Genomic DNA, 20176 nt, shown 5'->3' with positions numbered 1-20176 from the left:
GCTGAAAAATTGTACAGTCATTTTGAACTTAGTATCTAATTTGTGAAGAGTGCCATGGAACCTGGAGGTCAGCTTAACTTCTCTCTGACTTCTCCACCTGTGAGATGATGCTGGAGTAGTGCCTCTTCGTCGTAGCAGGAGTGTGAGAAGTGTTAGTGTTGAGTAGGTGTTAATGCCGGGCAGACTTCTCTCGAACTTCATATCCCTGTGTCCAGTGGTCCATCTGTCAGTTTCTACCAAGAAGTTAACATCTCTAACTTAACATTTCTAGAAGAGCTGATCCTCAATCTGTTATACTCTATTCAGTGAACAGCAACTGGAAGAATAGAGTTGCTCAGGCCAGAAACCTTGGAGTCATCCTTGACTCTGTTTTTTCACACTGTGTATCACGTATGGCAGTACATTCTCTTGTGTTTGACTTTCAGAATTTACCCATAATCTAGGAGTTCCCTGGTGGCCTAGTGGTTAGGATTTGGGGCTGTCACTGCTGTGGCCCCGGGTTCAATCCCCGGTTCGGGAACTGAGATCCTGCAAGCCATGCAGCACGGCAAAACAAAAACAAAAACAAAATTCATCCGGAATCCGACCACTTCTCACCGCTGTCTTGTAGACTAGGTGGTTTAAGCAGCAGACATTCATTTCTCTGAGCTCTGGAGGCTGAGAAGCCCAAGGCCAAAGGTGCTGACGATCTGGTGTCTGGTGAGGACCTGCTTCCTGGTTTGCAGGTGGCTGTCTTCTTGTTGTGTCCTGGCATGGCAGAGAGAGAGAGAGCAAGCTCTTGTGTCCCTTCTTACAAGCACTAATCCTGTTCATGAGGGCTCCACTCTCATGACCTGATTACCTCCCACCTTAAAACCCCGGCTCATTGGAGATTAGACTTCAGTGTATGAATTTTGGGGAGACGCAGTTAGTCCATAATGCTGTGTAAATGCAGAGGGATAATGGGTGCTTTCATGTTGTTAAGGGTACATGATCTGGGGTGTGACTTCACACATGGCCAGGTAAGAAGGTTGGCAGAGCCTCTCCCCAAAAAGCAATACAGGACTGACAGAAGAATAACTTCAGTGCTTTACAAATCAACCAAATACAAGACTCTTTGTACTTGCAAACTGGTAAGGACAGTGGTCGTGTGTAATGTTTTAGACTGGGTCTGTTGCCTCCTTTCTAACCAGCTCTCCTCTCTTCAGCCTGGTTATGTTCTGAACTGAATGAAGATAAAAATACAACATATCAAAATTTATGAAGTGTGGCTAAAGAAGTGCTGAGGGGATGACTTGCAGCTTTAAATTTCTCTTGAGAAAAGAAGTCTCAGTTGGGACTTCCCTGGTGGTGCAGTGGATAAGACTTCACACTCCCAATGCAGGGGGGCCCGGGTTCGATCCCTGGTCAGGGAACTAGATCCTACATGCCGTGGAGCAGCTAAGAGTTTGCATGCTGCAACTAAGGATCCTGCCTGCCGCAACTAAGGATCCTGCCTGCCGCAACTAAGACCTGATGCAACCAAATAAACAACAACAAAAAAAAGTCGTCTCAGTTGCCTAAACTGCTGCCTTGTGAACTAGAAAAAGAAAAGCCAACTGAACTCTAAGCGAGCACAAGAAAGGAAATAAAGGTTAGAGGGAAATCAATGAAATAGAAGTCACATAATGTACACCGTGACAAAGTGGGATTCATCCCAAGAATGCGAGCAGGGTTGGTTTAATATCCCAAAATCAAGTCATGTAACATACCATATTAATGGAATAAAGGACAAAACCCACAATAGATACAAAATCTCAATACATACGAAAAAAAGCATGAATTTTACAAAATCCAGTATCCATTGCTGATAGAAACGCTCAGCTGTCTGGTTACAGAAGGGAGCTTCCTCAACCTGGTAAAGGGCATCTATGGATAATCTGCTCCTGACAGGTGAAAGACTGAATGCTTTTCCTCTAAGATTAGGGACAGGGCAAGAATGTGTGCTCTCACCAGTGCCGCTCATGGGGATTCTAGCTAGTGCAATAAGTCCGTATATAAATAGATAAGTAAAGACATCCAAACTGGAGAGGAAGAATTAAGACTCTTATTTTCTCAGCTGACATGAGACCCGATAGGTACAAAATCTCAAGGAATTATATAAAGTCAAATAGAACCAATAATCAAGTTTAACAGGGCTACAGGATGCAAGATTAATATGAAAACTAGAAATCTACAATTCAGATGAAATGAAGAAAACGATTCCATTCACAAAGCATGAGAAGGAAAAAAAAAAAACACCTGAGAACACATTTAACAAAAGAAGTGTAAGACTTACACACTGTAAACTACAAAAAATTGTTGATAGAAATTAAAGATCTAAGTAGACATTTGCTATTAATGGATTTGAAAACATAATATTGTAAGGATGACAGTTATAGCAATTTACCCTCAAATTGACAATTTTTTTTTTTTTTTTTAGAAATTGACAAATGGTTCCTGAAATTTATGTGGAAATGCAGAGGATCTAGAGCAGCCAAAAACAATTTTGAAAAAGAATAACGTTAGAGAATTATACTATTAGATTTCAAAACTTACCGTAAAACACAATAAACAAGACAGTGTGATATTGAAGAGGGATAGGTACATAGAGCCTAGAATTCAGAGACCAGAGAAAAACCCTTACATTCATGAGCAATTGATTTTAAACAACTGTGGCAATTCAATTTAATTCTTTTCAGTTTCAGTAATTGTCGGGTAAATTGGATAACCACATGCCACAATAACAACAAGAATATTGAGCCTTACCTGACATATACAAAAATCAACTCAAAAGTCAGAGACCTAAACTATAAAAGTTTACAATTTCTAGAAGAAATTCAAGGACATACGTTCATGATGGGTTAGAGAGTTCTTAGATATGACACAAAAGCTTTATTCGTAAGAGAAACCTTGATAAATTCTACTTTATCAAAATTAAAAACTTTGTCCTTCAAAAGACATAATTTAAAAAATGAAGGTAAGCCACAGACAAGGAGAAGATATTTGCAAATCATGTATCTCATAAAGGGCTTGTATTCAGAATGTATAAACAGTTATTACCAATCACTAAGTATACAGTTAAAAACTGAACAAAATATTTGAGCATACCTTCATCAATAACAATCTCTAGGGACTTCCCTGGTGGCACGGTGGTTAAGAATCCGCCTGCCTATGCAGGGGACATGGGTTCGAGCCCTGGTCCGGGAAGATCCCACATGCCATGGAGCAACTAAGCCCTTGTGCTGCAACTACTGAGCCTGCACTCTAGAGCCCGCCAGCCACAACTACTGAGCCCATGTTTCACAACTACTGAAGCCTGCGAGCCTAGAGCCTGTGCTCTGCAGCAGGAGAAGCCACACAATGAGAAGCACGTGCACCGCAACTGGAGAAAGCCCACGCGCAGCAACAAAGACCCAATGCAGCCAAAAATAGATAAATAAATTTATTAAAAAAAATTAATGATCTCTAAATTGCTTGTAAGCATATAAAAAGATGTACAACATTGTTAATCATTAGGGAAATGTAGATTAAATCCCCAGTGAGATGCTACTACACAGCCACCAGAATGTGTCAGCTTAGGCTGCTGTTACGGAATACCGCAGACGGGTGACTTAAACAACAGACATGTATGTCTCATGGTTGTAGAGACTGGGAAGTGTAAGATCAAGGTGCCAGCAGATTCAGTTCCTTTCTTGGCTTGCAGAGGGTTGCCCTCTTGCTGTGTCCTCACGTGGCAGAGGGACGGGGAGAGAGAGAGATCTGGCTTCTCTTCCATTTATCCTGAGGACCCGAATCATGTCATGGGGGTCCCACTCATGACTTCACCTAAACCTAATTACCTACCAGAGGTCCCACCTCCAAATACCATCACACTGGAGGTTAGGGCTCTAACCTGTACATTTTGGGGTGAACAAACATTCAGTCCATAATGGCTGTAATAAAAACCAGACACTATCCAAGTATTGACAGATCGGAGAAACTGGAGAGTTCAGACACTGCTGTTGGGAATGTAAGATGGTGCATTACGTTGGAAAGCAGTCTTCAGCTTTGCTAAAAAGTTAAACTTACTGTATGATCCAGCTGAACATAATGTCCACATGAAGATGTATGCAAATTCCACAGCAGCTTTTTTCGTAATAGCACAGAACTGGAAAGAATCCACATGTTTGACAACTGATGAATATTTAAGTGAAATGTGTTCTGTCCATTCAATGGGATGCGTGTTCAGCAATCTGAGTCAGAGATCAGCAAATTGTGGCTTGGCCCACGGGCCCCTAAATCTAGATGCCAATTTGTTTACCTGTTGTCTGTGGCTACTTTCATGCTCTAACATCAGAGTTGAGTGGTTGTGACAGGGATGTATAGGCTGCAAAGCTGAAAATACGATCTGACCCTTTACAGAAAAAAGTCTCCCAACCCCTGTGCTTAGTGAAAGAAGCCGGAGACGAAAGACTGCATCTTGTGTAATTACATCTATATGAAATGTCCAGAAAAGGCAAATCTCTAGAGACAGAAAGCAGATCAGTGGTTGCCTCAAACTGGGGGTTGGAGTGGGATTAATTGCAGACTGGCACAGAGCAGCTTGTCTGAGGTAGTGGAAATGTTCTCAAAATGAATCATGGTGATAGTTATCCAAGAGTATACATTTACTAAAAATCATTGAATTGTAGACCTACAATTCGTGCATCTTGTGATATGTAAATTGTATTACAAAGTTGTTGGGAAAAATATTTAATGGGCAAACGTAAGTCAAGAGTAGCACAGAGCTGGACATATGACAGGCTGTCAGTACAGGATAGCTGCTAGTATTGTGACTTAAAACTTGAGGGGACTTGCATTATTATGATTTCTTTTTATTTTCTAGAGTTGGAATCTTATCCTAATTTACAGATGGAAAAAAAATGAGGCTGAAAAGTTATGAAGTACTAAGGTTTATAAATTGGAATGTGATTCTTTGTGTATCACACAGCATGGCTTCCAAGAATAGCCAGGTAGTAATGCTAATTTGCATTATGTCTTTTTTATGTACTGCTATTTCAGCTCATATTTCTATGTATAGCTTTGGAGTCAACAGTTAATGATAAGTCTAGTTACCATTAATTGCCACGCAACTGTGAGTTACACTATAAATTGCTCAGCCTTTTCTCTGGCCATGTAGTTTAACAATTTCTTGTTATAAAAACGGCATTGCAGCGTAAACCTTGAAATAAATACCATAGAGAGAGGAAGCAACCAACGAAAATCGTCCTTAAGGTAAACGACTGTTCTTCAGACGACATATTCTAAATTAAAACCTGTAAACGATTTTATCCTCCACGTTCTATACTGTCAGATCATGCACCAGAATGTTTTAATCACTTTGCTCTACTGTCAGCAGTGGTACTAGTTATCTGTTGTCACGTAACAAATTACCCCCAAATTTAGCAGTTGAAAACAACAAACATTGTGTCACCATTTCTGTGGGTCAGGAGTCCAGAAGCAGTGTCTCAAGGCTCCGCTAGAGGGGACCTGGCTCCCGAGCTCCCCATCGTGGGCATGGGCAGCCTCAGGTCTTGTCTGTGTGTCCTCAGCAGTGTCAGTTCCTGGCCACGTGCACCTTTCATAGAGCAGTTCACACAACAGGCCTGCGAGCAAGCTGGAAACCAGTCTTTCAGTAACTTGTTGCCCCCCTTTTGTCATACTATCTTATCAGCAGTGATTTACTGGTCCAGCCCACACTGAAAGGCAGGGCATGAATATTGGAAGTGCTGGCCTCATCAGGAGCATTTTAGAGGCTGCCCACCACAGCTGTCTTGTAAATGTTGACAATCTTGATATTTACTCAACACAAAGTACTTTTATACTTGCAGAGTATTTATTGAGCATACAAAGTTTGAGGTTTGAAGTCAGCATTTTGAAGTTCCCTGTGTGCCTTTCCCTGACGCCATCTCCTCTCCAGCCCCCTTAGAAGTAACCACTACTTAAATTGTCTGTGTTAATTCCTTGCCTGCCTTATAGTGTTACCATCCTGTGTCCTTAGTTTTACAATTTTTGAACTTTATATGAAATTACTTGCTTGTTTTCATTCAACCACATGTTCGGGGGATTCAAACATGTTATTGCATAAAGGGTAGTTTATTTTCATTGTGTATGACTATATACTGCATGTTGGTCAGTCTGGACATTTGGATTTTTTGCTATTAAAAATTGTGCAATGAACATGTTTGTACACGTTTCTTGTTGCATGTGTGCAAAATATATACATATAATGGAGTCGATGGGTCGTAAGTTATGTTCATCTTCAACATTCTAAATAATGACAGATCATTTTTCTAAATGTACCAGTTTAAAGTCTTGTTAGGAGGATATAGCCTTCTAGTTGCTCTATACCCTAAACTTTGACATCGCCATGTATTTTTAGTTTTTGCCAGTCTGGCGAGTGTGAAATGATCATTCACTAATTTGCATTTCACATATTTGGAAATGAAGTTGCATGTCTTTTAAGATTTATTGGCTTTTTCAGTTTTCTGCTTCAAGTGCCTTTTTGCAGTTGGGTTGTGTTTTTCTTACTGGTATAAGAAAGTTTTTAACGTACTCTGAGTAGTTCATACAGTGATTCTAAATATTCTCTCTTTTTCCCAGTAGAATTAAGCGATGTGGGAGTAAGGAACTCTGAGTTTTGATTTAACCATGTCTGTGACCCCCTAGAATGATGCCTGGAAAGTACTCAGTAGATGTTTGTTGAATTGAATACATTTGTCAGGGGAGATAATCATATGAAGTTTTTTGGTTTTAGTTCCTCCAAGTGATGTGTTACATGGATAAATTGCTCTTAAACCAACTTTGCATTCCTAGGATAAACCCAGATTGGTCATAACGGTGGCTTTTTGGGTTTGTTTTTAAATCTTCTGCTGGATTTGATTGCTGCTGTCTTGTTTAGGATTCTTTTAAAAATTGATTCAGAGGTGAAACTGGTCTGTAATTTTCCTTTATCTTATTCTCATCAGGTTTGAGTATCAAGACTGCTAGCTTCCCAAAATGAATTGAGAAGTGCTCTTTCTGTGTGTTAGAGAATGCTGTGAACCACTGAGCACTTACCATATAGTTCTTTTCTCCCATAATCTGTTTACATGTGACTGGTGACTAAGGGGTAGAAGTGAGCATGGCACTTTGTACTAATATTCCTAGTGAACCATTCACAAAATTTTTGCTTTTCACCTTGCAGCTGAGCTCCTCTGTTTTAGAATTCTTACCAGCCATATGAGAGTACATCCAACAGGGATGAAACAATGATTTCATTGAATTAGGAGGTGTGAGTTCTACCTGACCATTTTGGTCTCCTTATTCCACTGAGTGAACAGGCCGTAATAGTTACTGTATCAGCTGGAGGGACTGGTGCTGATTATTAGGGGAAGGAGGGAGGGAGAAGTATATCTTGAACCCAGGGGACTCTGTGGCACCTCATGATGCTGCCATGTTCAGTGGCAAAAACAAATTGAGATCTATTCCACTCACCCCTCACAGCACCACCAGGGACTCAGGATGGCTCAGGAGTGAACGTTTGGGGTCCCCCATTTCTCCTACAAAATTCTCTCTCAGGAATTACACCTGGCTGCTGTGAACAGATTGGAAATGCATGGCTTAAATAGTGTAGTGGCTTTCGGGTCTTACATACAATAAGTCTGGAGAGAGGCTATCCAAGGCTGGTAAGGCATCATCAGGAGGCGCCTAAGCTAGCTCCTTTCCTGTCTGCTCTCCATCCTTAGTACCTGATTTCTACTTTAGGGTCACCACAGAGTCCAAGAGAGTAGCTGGAGTTTAAGCTATGATGTGTCCATTTTAGGCAGAACGTCAAAGGAAGGGAGAAAGACAAAAAAGGCAGTGGGAGCTGAAAGGAAAATGAGTATTGAGTATGCAGCTAGCGGCCTTGACCCCAGATTACCCCAGATTGTTTCAGCTGGGACAGTGGGATAATTCTAGAAGGCTTTTAGAGTTCCCAGAGTATCTTTATACTTTGACCCTCTAGAACAAAATGCTTTGTAATGACTAACTATACTATTACAATATTGACTAAGTTATTTTTTGTTTTAGTGTTTTCACTGGTAGTTGGGAGGGATAAAGAATGTCTAAAAATTCAGAAGTCTAATTTATCCAAGTTAATTCTTATGTGAGTTATAATTAATGATGCAGTTTTGAAAAGGTAGATTGTTTGCTTTGCATATATTTCAAAAATCATAAGAATTATCATGTATTCTTTGCTACAGTTTTTGTCTGTGGCCTTTTGAGAGTTGTTGGCTTTCTGTGCACTTGTTTTTGTTAGTTTTCGTTTTAAAAAAAGAACTTGTTTTATGAGTTTAATTTTTGCCAATTTCTCTGGGCATGAGGTTTTTTAAACTTATTTTTCTGTGTTTTTTCTGGTGTGTGTTTCTTTCTTTTTTTTTCCTTTCTTTTGGACGTGAGGTTTAAAATTTTTTTCTTAGTCTGTTTTCTTTGATGTTAGTGGGACTATTAAACCAAGTAGTCTGTTTATCTTTAACATGCTGGTAGCAGTCTTTTAACGAAAACATTTACAAGTAAATATAAAGACATCAGGATATAAGAGTGTCATCCCTGTTGGAGTTAAGAATAATTTTACTTTGAAAATAGCTATGAGTTTGAAGTAGAATTTTATTATCTGTATTTATTTTTTTTGCATGGAACAGTGTTTTTCTTTTTTTAACATCTTTATTGGAGTATAATTGCTTTACATTGTTGTGTTAGTTTCTGCTGTATAACAAAGTGACTCAGCTACCAGTATACATATATCTCCATATCCCCTCCCTCTTGCGTCTCCCTCCCACCATCCCTATCTCACCCCTCTGGGTGGTCACAAAGCACCAAGCTGATCTCCTTGTGCTATGTGGCTGCTTCCCACTAGCTACCTATTTTACATTTGGTAGTGTATGTAAGTCCATGCCACTCTCTCACTTTGTCCCAGCTTACCCTTCCCCCTCCCCGTGTCCTCAAGTCCATTCTCTACTTCTGCGTCTTTATACCTGTCCTGCCCCTAGGTTCTTCAGAGCCATTTTCCTATTTTTAGATTCCATATGTATGTGTTAGCATATGGTATTCATTTTTCTCTTTCTGACCTACTTCACTCTGTATGACGGACTCTAGGTCCATCCACCTCACTACAAATAACTCAATTTCATTTCTTTTTATGGCTGAGTAATATTCCATTGTATATATGTGCCACATCTTCTTTATCCATTCATCTGTCGATGGACATTTAGGTTGCTTCCATGTCCTGGCTGTTGTAAATAGTGCTGCAGTGAACATTGTGGTACATGTCCCTTTGTGAATTATGGTTTTCTCAGGGTATATGCCCAGTAATGGGATTGCTGGGTCATATGGTAGTTCTATTTTTAGTTTTTTAAGGAACCTCCATACTGTTCTCCATAGTGGCTGTATCAATTTACACTCCCACCAACAGTGCAAGAGGGTTCCCTTTTCTCCACACCCTCTCCAGTATTTATTGTTTGTGATTTTTTTGATGATGGCCATCCCGACCGGTGTGAGGTGATACCTCGTAGTGTTGATTTGCATTTCTCTAATAGTTAGTGATGTTGAGCAGCTTTTCATGTGCGTCTTGGCCATCTGTATGTCTTTGGTGAAATGTCTATTTAGGTCTTCCGCCCATTGTTTAATTGGGTTGTTTGTGTTTTTGATACTGAGCTCTGTGAGCTCTTTGTATATTTTGGAGATTAATCCTTTTTTGTTTTTATTTCCACTTCTCTAGGAGCTGGGTTAAAAAGGATCTTGCTGTGATTTATGTCATAGAGTGTTCTGCCTATGTTTCCCTCTAAGAGTTTTATAGTGTCTGGTCTTACATTTAGGTCTTTAATCCATTTTGAGTTTATTTTTGTGTATGGTGTTAGGGAGTGTTCTAATTTCATTCTTTTACATGTAGCTGTCTGGTTTTCCCAGCACCACTTATTGAAGAGGCTGTCTTTTCTCCCTTGTATATTCTTGCCTCCTTTATCAAAGGTAAAGTGACCATATGTGCATGGGTGTATCTCCAGGCTTTCTGTCCTGTTCCACTGATCTATATTTCTGTTTTTGTGCCAGTACCATACTCTCTTGCTTATTGTAGCTTTGTAGTATAGTCTGAAGTCAGAGAGCCTGATTCCTCCAGCTCCGTTTTTCTTTCTCAAGATTGCTTTTGCTCTTCAGGGTCTTTTGTGTTTCCATACAAATTGTGAAATTTTTTGCTCTAGTTCTGTGAAAAATGCCATTGGTAGTTTGATAGGGATTGCATGGAAACTGTAGATTGTTTTGGGTAATATAGTCATTTAAACAATGTTGATTCTTCCAATTCAAGAACATGGTATATCTCTCCATCATGTTGGTATCATGTTTAATTTCTTTCATCAGTGTCTTATAGTTTTTTGCATACAGGTCTTTTGTCTCCTTAGGTAGGTTTATTCCTAGGTATTTTATTCTTTTTGTTGCAGTGGTAACTGGGAGTGTTTCCTTAATTTCTCTTTCAGATTTTTCATCATTAATGTGTAGGAATGCCAGAGATTTCTGTGCATTAATTTTGTATCCTGCTACTTTACCTAATTCATTGATTAGTCCTAGTAGTTTTCTGGTAGAATCTTTAGGATTCTCTATGTATAGTATCATGTCATCTGCAAACAGTGACAGCTTTACTTCTTTTCCCACGTGGATTCCTTTTATTTCTTTTTCTTCTCTGATTGCTTTGGCTAAAACTTCCAAAACTGTGTTCAGTAATAATGGTGAGAGTGGGCAACCTTGTCTTGTTGCTGATCTTAGTGGAAGTGGTTTCAGTGTTTCACCATTGAGAACGATGTTGGCTGTGGGTTTGTCATATGTGGCCTTCGTTATGTTGAGGTAAGTTCCCTCTGTGTCTACTTTCTGGAGGGTTTTTATCATCAGTGGGTGTTGAATTTTGTCGAAAGCTTTTTCTGCATCTATTGAGATTACCATATGGTTTTTATCCTTCATTTTGTTAATGTGGTGTATCACATTGATTGATTTGAGTATATTGAAGAATCCTTGCATTCCTGGGATAAACCCCACTTGATCATGGTGTATGATCCTTTAATGTGCTGTTGGATTCTGTTTGCTAGTATTTTGTTGAGGATTTTTGGCATCTATGTTCATCAGTGGTATTGGACTGGAGTTTTCTTTTTTTGTGACATATTTGTCTGGCTTTGGTATCAGTGTGATGGTGGCCTCGTAGAATGAGTTTGGGAGTGTTCCTCCCTCTGCTATATTTTGGAAGAGTTTGAGAAGGATAAGTGTTAGCTCTCCTAAATGTTTGATAGAATTCGCCTGTGAAGCCATCTGGTCCTGGGCTTTTGTTTGCTGGAAGATTTTTAATCACAGTTTCAATTTCAGTGCTTGTGATTGGTCTGTTTATATTTTCTGTTTCTTCCTGGTTCAGTCTCGAAAGGTTGTGCTGTTTTGAGAATTTGTCCATTTCTTCCAGGTTGTCCATTGTATTGGCATATAGTTGCTTGTAGTAATCTCTCATGATCTTTTGTATTTCTGCAGTGCCAGTTGTTACTTTTCCTTTTGCCTTTCTAATTCTGTTGATTTGAGTCTTCTCCCTTTTTTTCTTGATGAGTCTGGCTAATGGTTTATCAATTTTGTTTATCTTCTCAGAGAACCAGCTTTTAGTTTTATTGATCTTTGCTATTGTTTCCTTATTTCTTTTTCATTTATTTCTGATCTGATCTTTATGATTTCTTTCCTTCTGCTAACTTTGGGGTTTTTTTGTTCTTTCTCTAGTTGCTTTAGGTCTAAGGTTAGGTTGTTTATTTGAGATGTTTCTTGTTTCTTGAGGTAGGATTGTATTGCTATAAACTTCCCTCTTAGAACTGCTTTTGCAACATCCCATAGGTTTTCTGTGGTCGTGTTTTCATTGTCATTTGTTTCTAGGTAGTTTTTAATTTCCTCTTTGATTTCTTCAGTGATCTCTTGGTTATGTAGTAGAGTATTGTTTAGCCTCCATGTGTTTGTATTTTTTACAGATTTCCTATAATTGATATCTAGTCTCAAAACGTTGTGGTCAGAAAAGATACTTGATATGATTTGAATTTTGTTAAATTTTCCAAGGCTTGATTTGTGACCCAAGGTATGATCTATCCTGGAGAAATGTTCCATGAGCACTTGAGCAGAAAGTGTGTTTTGTTGTTTTTGGATGGAATGTCCTATAAATATCAACTAGGTCAATCTTGTTTAATGTGTGATTTAAAGCTTGTGTTTCCTTATTTATTTTCATTTTTGTTGATCTGTCCATTGGTGAAAGTGGGGTGTTAAAGTCTCCGACGATGAATGTGTTATTGTTGATTTCCCCTTTTATGGCTGTTAGCATTTGCCTTATGTATTGAGGTGCTCCTGTGTTGGGTTCATAAGTATTTACAATTGTTATATCTTCTTCTTGGATTGATACCTTGATCATTATGTAGTGTCCTTTTTTGTCTCTTGTAATAGTCTTTGTTTTAAAGTCTATTTTGTCTGATATGAGAATTGCTACTCCAGCTTTCTTTTGATTTCCATTTCCATGGAATATCTTTTTCTATCTCTTCACTTTCAGTCTCTGTGTCCCTAGGTCTGAAGTGGGTCTCTTGTAGACAGCATATATATGGGTCTTGTTTTTGTATCCATTCAGCCAGTCTGTGTCTTTTGTTTGGATCATTTTATCCACTTAAATTTAAGGTAATTATCGATATGTATGTTCCCATTACCATTTTCTTAATTGTTTTGGGTTTGTTTTTGTAGGTCTTTCCCTTCTCTTGTGTTTCTTGTCTAGAGAAGTTCCTTTAGCATTTGTTGTAAAGCTGGTTTGGTGGTGCTGAATTCTCTTAGCTTTTGCTTGTCTGTAAATGTTTTAATTTCTCTGTCAAATCTGAATGAGATCCTTGCTGGGTCGAGTAATCTTGGTTGTAAGTTTTTCCCTTTCATCACTTTAAATATGTCCTGCTAGTCCCTTCTGGCCTGCAGAGTTTCTGCTGAAAGATCAGCCGTTAAACTTATGGGTTATGTTATTTGGTTTTTTCCCTTGCTGCTTTTAATGTTTTTTCTTTGTATTTTATGCTTGATAGTTTGATTAATATGTGTCTTGGCATGTTTTTCCTTGGATTTATCCTGTGTGGGACACTGTGCGCTTCCTGGACTTGATTGACTGTTTCCTTTCCCATATTAGGGAAGTCTTCCAGTATAATCTCTTCAAATATTTTCTCAGTCCGTTTTTTTTTCCTCTTCTTCTTCTGGGACCCCTGTAATTCAAATGTTGGTGCGTTTAATGTTGTCCCAGAGGTCTCTGAGACTCTACTTAATTCTTTTCATTCTTTTTTCTTTATTCTCCTCTGCGGTAGTTATTTCCACCATTTTGTCTTTCAGGTCACTTGTCCATTGTTTTGCCTCAGTTATTTTGCTATTGATTTCCTTGTAGAGAATCTTAAATTGCATTTATTATGCTGTTCATCATTGTTTGCTCTTTAGGTTTTCTAGGCCCTTGTTCAACATTTCTTGTATTTTCTCTATTCTCTTTCCAAGATTTTGGACTATCCTTTTTTTTTTTTTGCGGTACGCGGGCCTCTCACTGCTGTGGCCTCTCCCATTGCGGAGCACAGGCTCTGGACACGCAGGCTCAGTGGCCATGGCTCACGGGCCCAGCCGCTCCGCGGCATGTGGGATCCTCCTAGACCGGGGCACGAACCCGTGTCCCCTGCATCGGCAGGTGAACTCTCAACCACTGGGCCACCAGGGAAGCCCTGCATCATCTTTATTATCATTACTCTGAATTCTTTCTCAGGTAGGCTACGAATTTCCTCTTCATCGTTTGGTCTGGTGGGTTTTTACCTTGCTCCTTCATCTGCTGTGTGTTTCTCTGTGTTCTCATTTTGCTTAAGTTATTGTGTTTGGGGTCTCTTTTTCGCAGGCTGCAGGTTCGTAGTTCCTGTTTTTGGTGTCCCCAGTGGTTTAGGTTGGTTCAGTGGGTTGTGTAGGCTTCCTGGTGGAGGGGACTGGTGCCTGTGTTCTGATGGATGAGGCTGGATCTTGTCTTTCTGGTGGGCAGGATCGTGTCTGGTGGTGTGTTTTGGGGTGTCTGTGAACTTAATATGATTTTAGGCAGCCTCTCTGCTAATGGGTGGGGTTGTGTTCCTGTCTTGCTAGCTGTTTGGCAGGGGTTGTGCAGTACTGGAGCTTGCTGGTCCTTGAGTGGAGCTGGGTCTTCGCGTTGAGATGGAGATCTCTGGGAGAGCTCTCGCCGATTGATATCACTTGGGGCTGGGAGGTCTCCAGTGGTCCAATATCCTGGACTCAGCTGTCCCACCTCGGAGGCTCAGACCTGGCACCCAGCCGGAGCACCGAGACCCTGTCAGCCACACGGTAGTTCTGTGATCTTGGACCAGGCAGTGTACCTCTCTGTGCCTCAGATTGCCTTTCGCGTAGCACCTCCTTACCCCAGAGGCCAGTCAGGTGCGAGGGGAGGGCTGTCGCTCCCAGGCCCTGCAGGGAGGCAGCCTGTGAGGCTGAAGTAGAGCTTTAAACGAAGCAATTTCTCTGTTTGATGATAGTGGTAGCAGCATTTTTTTTTCCCATTTACAGATATATTGATATAAGTCCAACTTGGCATTAGAACTGATCCGAAACACATAAAAATGTTAATTTAATTCCTTCTTTACAGTTTAACATTTACAGGCTAAAGGAAGAAATCTTTTTGAAGGACGCTGAGAAAGAACAGTCAGATAAGCAGAAGGTAGCTTAGAATGTGATGTCAGGGAAACTGAGACTTAGGGCAGTGCCAGGCTGAGGGGATGTTAAGCATCTCTTCAGAATTGCGTCTTCCCCACTTCCTTCCTCCAGGTGTTGGTTTCTAGAAATTGTCTTTTCTGGATTTTCCTACCAGCAACATATGAGATTTTTGGTTGCTGTACATCCTCGTGTCTCTTTATAGTCAGGAGCTGCCCCAACCACTTTTTTGGTTTTGCTAGTTCTCGAACTTCCTTAAGTTCAACCGTAGAAGATGTATTCTTGTGTCTGTGCTGCTGTTATTCAGCTTAAGGTCTGAGGTTCATCCTCATCACATGCATTCATAGTTTATTCTTTCTTATTGCTGTACAGTAGTCACTTGTGTGACTGTTGCACTCAGTGTATCTGTTCACCTGTTGGTGGACATTTGGATCGATTCCAGTTTTTGATCACTGTTAGTAATGTTGCTGTCAACTTTCTTGTTGTGAATCAGACCCGAGATTGTTCAATTCTCACATATCTTTAGGAGGACCTGCTTGTGTGGCTGACACTTGACCAATACCTGGCCCTTGGATGTTCCCTAATGTTACTAATTGCTAAATGGTTCTGTACAGCTGAATACGGCATGGAACCACACAGTCCAACTTGTTTAGCTTGTTTGTGTGCGTGATTTATGGTGAATACTTGCTTTCCCTCTCGGGGTCTGTATATGGTCATCATAGCTGGTCACTCAGGCAAATGTGCCTATATTCTAAGTCCCCAATAAGAGCCCTGGACTCTGCAACTCAGGCAGGCTTCTCTGGTCAGAATGATTTTGCATATGTCACTGCACTTCATTGCTGGGGGAATAGAATTGTTCAGTCATATGGTAGGTATATGTTTAACTTGGTAAGAAACTACTGAACGGTTTTCTACAGTGTTATGCTGTTTTACACTCCCTCTAGCAAAGAAAGGGAATGTCTGTTGTTCTGCATTCTTGGCAACACTTGGTATTGTCAGTTTAATTTGAGCCATCCTAGTGGGTCTGTAGTATCTCATTACAGGTTTAATTTGCATCTTCCTGATGACTAATGATGATGAGCACCTGTTAAAAGTGCTTATTGGCCATTTTGTATATCTTCTGTGATGAAGTATCTGTCTTTTGTCTACTTTTAAAAGTGGGTTATTTGTATTTTATTTATAGGAGTTAATTTTATACCTTGTTCTGCTAAATGAGTATCATGGTAACTTAGGCATTTACAAGGTCATTGATCACACAAGTTCAGGAACACCAGGAATGCTTATGAAATAGTCATTAGGCTCTTTGGCTGTATGAAGGCCTAGGCCACCAAGTAGTAGACACAAATAATGTACTGAGGCTGAAGCCGAACCTTACTGCGTCTGTCAGTTTATCAAAGTTTTTGGCATGTGGTTGTCAGCCCACTATGTTGTCCTAATTTAGGGTTTTTCCTCTTCTGTACAGATTATTTGATTATTTCAATCATAATATTGGTATGGTGTTTAGGGTGATTTATAGTACTTTCTCTTTATGTTTAATTTTTTGAAGCTTTTAGAATACTTATTTTGGTTACTTCTTTCAGTACTTGTTTATTTCCACCGGCTCTTAGATTTGTAATAGAAACGTTAATACTGACTACTCTCTGGTTTGTAGTAGAAACACCAATATTCATTACCCTTAAAGATTTACTGTCATTATTAGTTTCTCATAATATTAAAAGACTGCATAAATTTCACTGAATATCTGTAGTGCCAAAATTCAGCATGCTGACAGTCATTTTGTGATTGGTCAGTATAAATTAACTCTGATTTTCCTGTCAGCTGTCTAGGGCCCTGTTCTGAGTTTTTTTTTTAACTGTGTTGCAGCTAGTGGGGGCTGTTTTGTAAGTGGCCTCCAGATGGATGGTGCTAGCAAGTATTTAGATCATGTTTAAAAACAATGTAACTCATACAGTCATCCCTTCCAAGAGAGTAAGTAATTTGGGGTTTATTATACATTACTAACAAATACTTTTTTTTAAATAAAGGAATATAATGATTATCATCCTGTGATTGCTTTATATAATTATGTTGTCACTATTTTCCATGAACTTATGTATATGCAAATAAATGTAAATACACAGAAGGTTTTAAGGCCAGGTTTCTTAGGTAGGTTTGTTAAGTCTCAAAAAGTTGTTTATGTTGTTTTTATTTTAGATACTGTATCGTTTGCTGTTCATATTTTAAGTTCTGTATTGAATTAAAAGAAATATTTTGATTGACTGACTACTGGTTGAAAGTATCTCAAATCTAACGTTATTTTAAAGCAGATAAATAGAAATTCATATTAGTTAACTTTGAACCTGGTTTTACTGTTCTTACTTTTTCTCTATCTTGATTTGTTATAAGATCAGTTTCATAACACTGCATATTTTAAACTTAGATTAGGGAAATTATTTGTGTCAAAAATTTAGTATCAATTATAGTTGTTTCTTTAACTTGAGTGACTGGCAAATGTGTCAGCTGTACTCAGTATTAAGGTGGAAGGAAGACATAAGTTAAAGTTTATTTAAATGAGATGGTTCACAGAAAGTTCTTAGCACTGGTGAGTACATAGTGAGACCTGAGATGTTAGCTGCCACAATTTATCGGCACAATTACCATCATGATTATTGCTAAAAATTGCCCCATAGTTAACTTGAATTATGATCTGTTATGTTAATAGTGGTGTCGATTTCTTGGAATGGGGGTCAGAAAAGGCTGATTTTGGATATTACATATATGTATAGAGTTACGGTTCTAGGGATCAGATGGGGAGTGTGTGTGTGTGTGTGTGTGTGTACATATATGTATGAAACAGTTATTAAGTTCATGTGTTTTATTTTAACTCAGCTTATTTCTTTCCACAGCCTTATATTCTGTTATATTATTCTGTGTGTTCTTCTGGATCCCTTTTGTCTACTTCTACTATGAAGAAAAGGATGATGATGATACTGGTAAATGCACTGTGAGTAGCTTTAATTTAGAGATCTCAGTTTATGGGGGAAAGATTATTTCCTTCTTTTTCAGGGAGTGATGTGACTTTGAATTTATTCTGGAGCAGTGTTGTCTAATAGAAATATAATACAATCCACGTGTGAAATTTTAAATTTTCTAGTACCCACATGAAAATAAGTAGAAAGAGCAGTTGAAATTATTTCTCATGACACATTGTATTTAATGTAATATGTTGCAAGCATTATTATTTCAAATAGTCAAAAACTTGTTAGTAATGAGACATTACATTTTGTCACACTCTGTCTTTGAAATTTAGAGTGCGTTTTACACTTACAGCACATGCCAGTTCCAGCCAGCCATATTGCAGGTGCTCAGGAACCACATGGGACTTGTGACTGTTGTTTTAGAGCAGTTCTAGAGCAGGAGTCAGCAGGCTTGTTTCTGTAAAAGGTCAGGTTGTAAATATCTTAGGCTTTGTAGGCTGTACAGACTATCTCAGCCACTCAGCTCTGTGGTCATAGTGTGAAAGTAGCCAGAGACAGGACTCAGCGAGTGTGATGTGATGTAGGAGGGGGCTGCGTGTGGCCCACAGGATGTAGTGTGCTGACCCCAGTTCTAGGGCATAAAGGAGGGACATTTGCGGACTGGTCTTACCAGTCCGTGGTAACACTGATACGGGAACCTGATTAGTAGAGCACACGTGCACGCCCAAAACTGCAGATCAAGGTCACTTAAGTCTTGGTAGAAAAATCTTCACTAAAACGATAGCAGATAGAATTCAGGAGCATCTTAAAAGTACATTAATGCAGTATAACTGAGTTGGGCCTATCTCTAGATCGCAGTGGTGGTTTAGAATCGGCACATCTGTTAGTAAATAGTAATTTAATAGGTCCTCGAAATTGTATGTTGAAGGGTATTTGCGAAAATCGAACACTTTATTTCTGATTTCAGGGGAAAAATAGCAGAAAAGGAATAAATTTCTTTTGTCTTTTTATTGAGTTATAGGAGTTTGTTTTATACCTTGGTTTTTTTTTTTTGTATTTAAATACACAAATATATTCACTCAAAAGCGAGCATTATGCATAGCCCTGTTTATTAAAACCTTAAAGCATTTGCATTAAGATCATGAGCAAAGTACTTCAACAGTATTTTAAATGATTCCCAGAGTGGTAATCAGTGCAATTTGTTAGAGAAAAAAAATACTGTGCTGAAATATTTATAAAGAAAGTCGAATTATTGTTTGCAGATACTATGTAACTCTACATTTGAAAACCCAAGGTATGTAAGGTAAAGTGGCTGGTCACCAGTTTACTGTTGAAAACTGAATGAGATAAATGCTTTCTCTTCTCTTCACTTCTTCTAAAGCACATCTTCCCCATCCCTTTTGGTTGACCCTCCTTACCTTTACTTTAGGTATTTGTGAATAAGAATTCATCATTTAAGCATAAAGTTAATTTCTTTTTTTTTTTTTAATGATACCATCATCCCTCTCGTGACATTTATTTGTTTATTTATTATTTTTTGGCCATGCCTTGTGGCATGTGGGATCTTATAAGTATACATAAGTATATGTTTGTTTTATATATGATATATACATACAAACATATGTAAATTAAATATGTATTGTAATTATTAATTATTACTGAACCCATTTTGGTGAGTTGGGGTAGGGGCATTGTGGATTCTGAATGCTCCCTGTTTTGAGAAATATTTTATTAAATTTTGTGGTAATTTTACTAAAGTAAATTAATTACTATTAATTCTCCCACTGGAGAGTTAATTATGCTTTAGGTGTTCTGCTTTTCACAAGGTCTAACCATGTAAAAGATTTTAAAAATCTAGTGTAGTTTGATAGATACTTAAGATGTGGTATATACATTGTTTTTCTTTAAATTTTAAGATTTATTTTTCAACAAGGGGAGCTTTACACAGTTGAATATAAATGTGCATAGGATATGAAAGTGCTGTTACACTATAGCCGAGAATATTTTATATTTTAAAAGTCTTACTAAATGGAATATTTTTTCTCCCTTGACATCTAGCAAATTAAAACGGCATTCAAGTATACTTTTGGATTTGCTGTGATTTGTGCACTACTTCTTTTAGTTGGGTAAGTCTTGATTTTTGTTTTCCTGAAAATGGAAATAGCATTATTTTAACAATAATAATAATAATAAGGACTCATTCATAAAAGTCTAGGAAAGAAGATTAAGAAAATCTAAAAAAAAAGAACAAACTACCTTTTATATCACCATCGAACAGTAACCATAATTAACCCTTTTTTCTACAATGTTCCGTCTAGACATTTTTTATGTGCTCAAATATGTGCGGAAAGCCCCTTCTCCCACATAACATTCCATGTTGTAATTTTACACAAATGTGATTATATTTTATGGGATTCTTGGTAATCCACTGGTTGACATCTCTTCAGTATAGTGAATGTATATCCATCAATTTT

At 38.6% G+C, this 20176-nt stretch overlaps 1 protein-coding gene across 2 annotated transcripts in view; it reads left to right on the top strand.

Annotated features, from left to right (window-relative positions):
* LMBRD1 (LMBR1 domain containing 1) overlaps nt 1-20176 on the top strand; it is a 115775-nt gene that overhangs the window by 21030 nt on the left and 74569 nt on the right. For both annotated transcript variants that reach the window (XM_022590474.3, XM_030759469.2), the window contains exons 4-5: nt 17631-17728; nt 19761-19828. In XM_022590474.3, coding sequence (XP_022446182.2) covers nt 17631-17728; nt 19761-19828 — 166 coding nt within the window. The remainder of the gene's footprint in view (nt 1-17630; nt 17729-19760; nt 19829-20176) is intronic.

Source organism: Delphinapterus leucas, chromosome 12 (assembly GCF_059928025.1).
Source record: "Delphinapterus leucas isolate spDelLeu-1000000601 "Yukka" chromosome 12, BTC_Dleu_Yukka2, whole genome shotgun sequence".
In the NCBI taxonomy this organism is placed as follows: domain Eukaryota; kingdom Metazoa; phylum Chordata; class Mammalia; order Artiodactyla; family Monodontidae; genus Delphinapterus; species Delphinapterus leucas.
The sequence above is the reverse complement of the archived record's forward strand: the minus strand, read 5'-3'. Positions and strand labels throughout refer to the sequence as shown.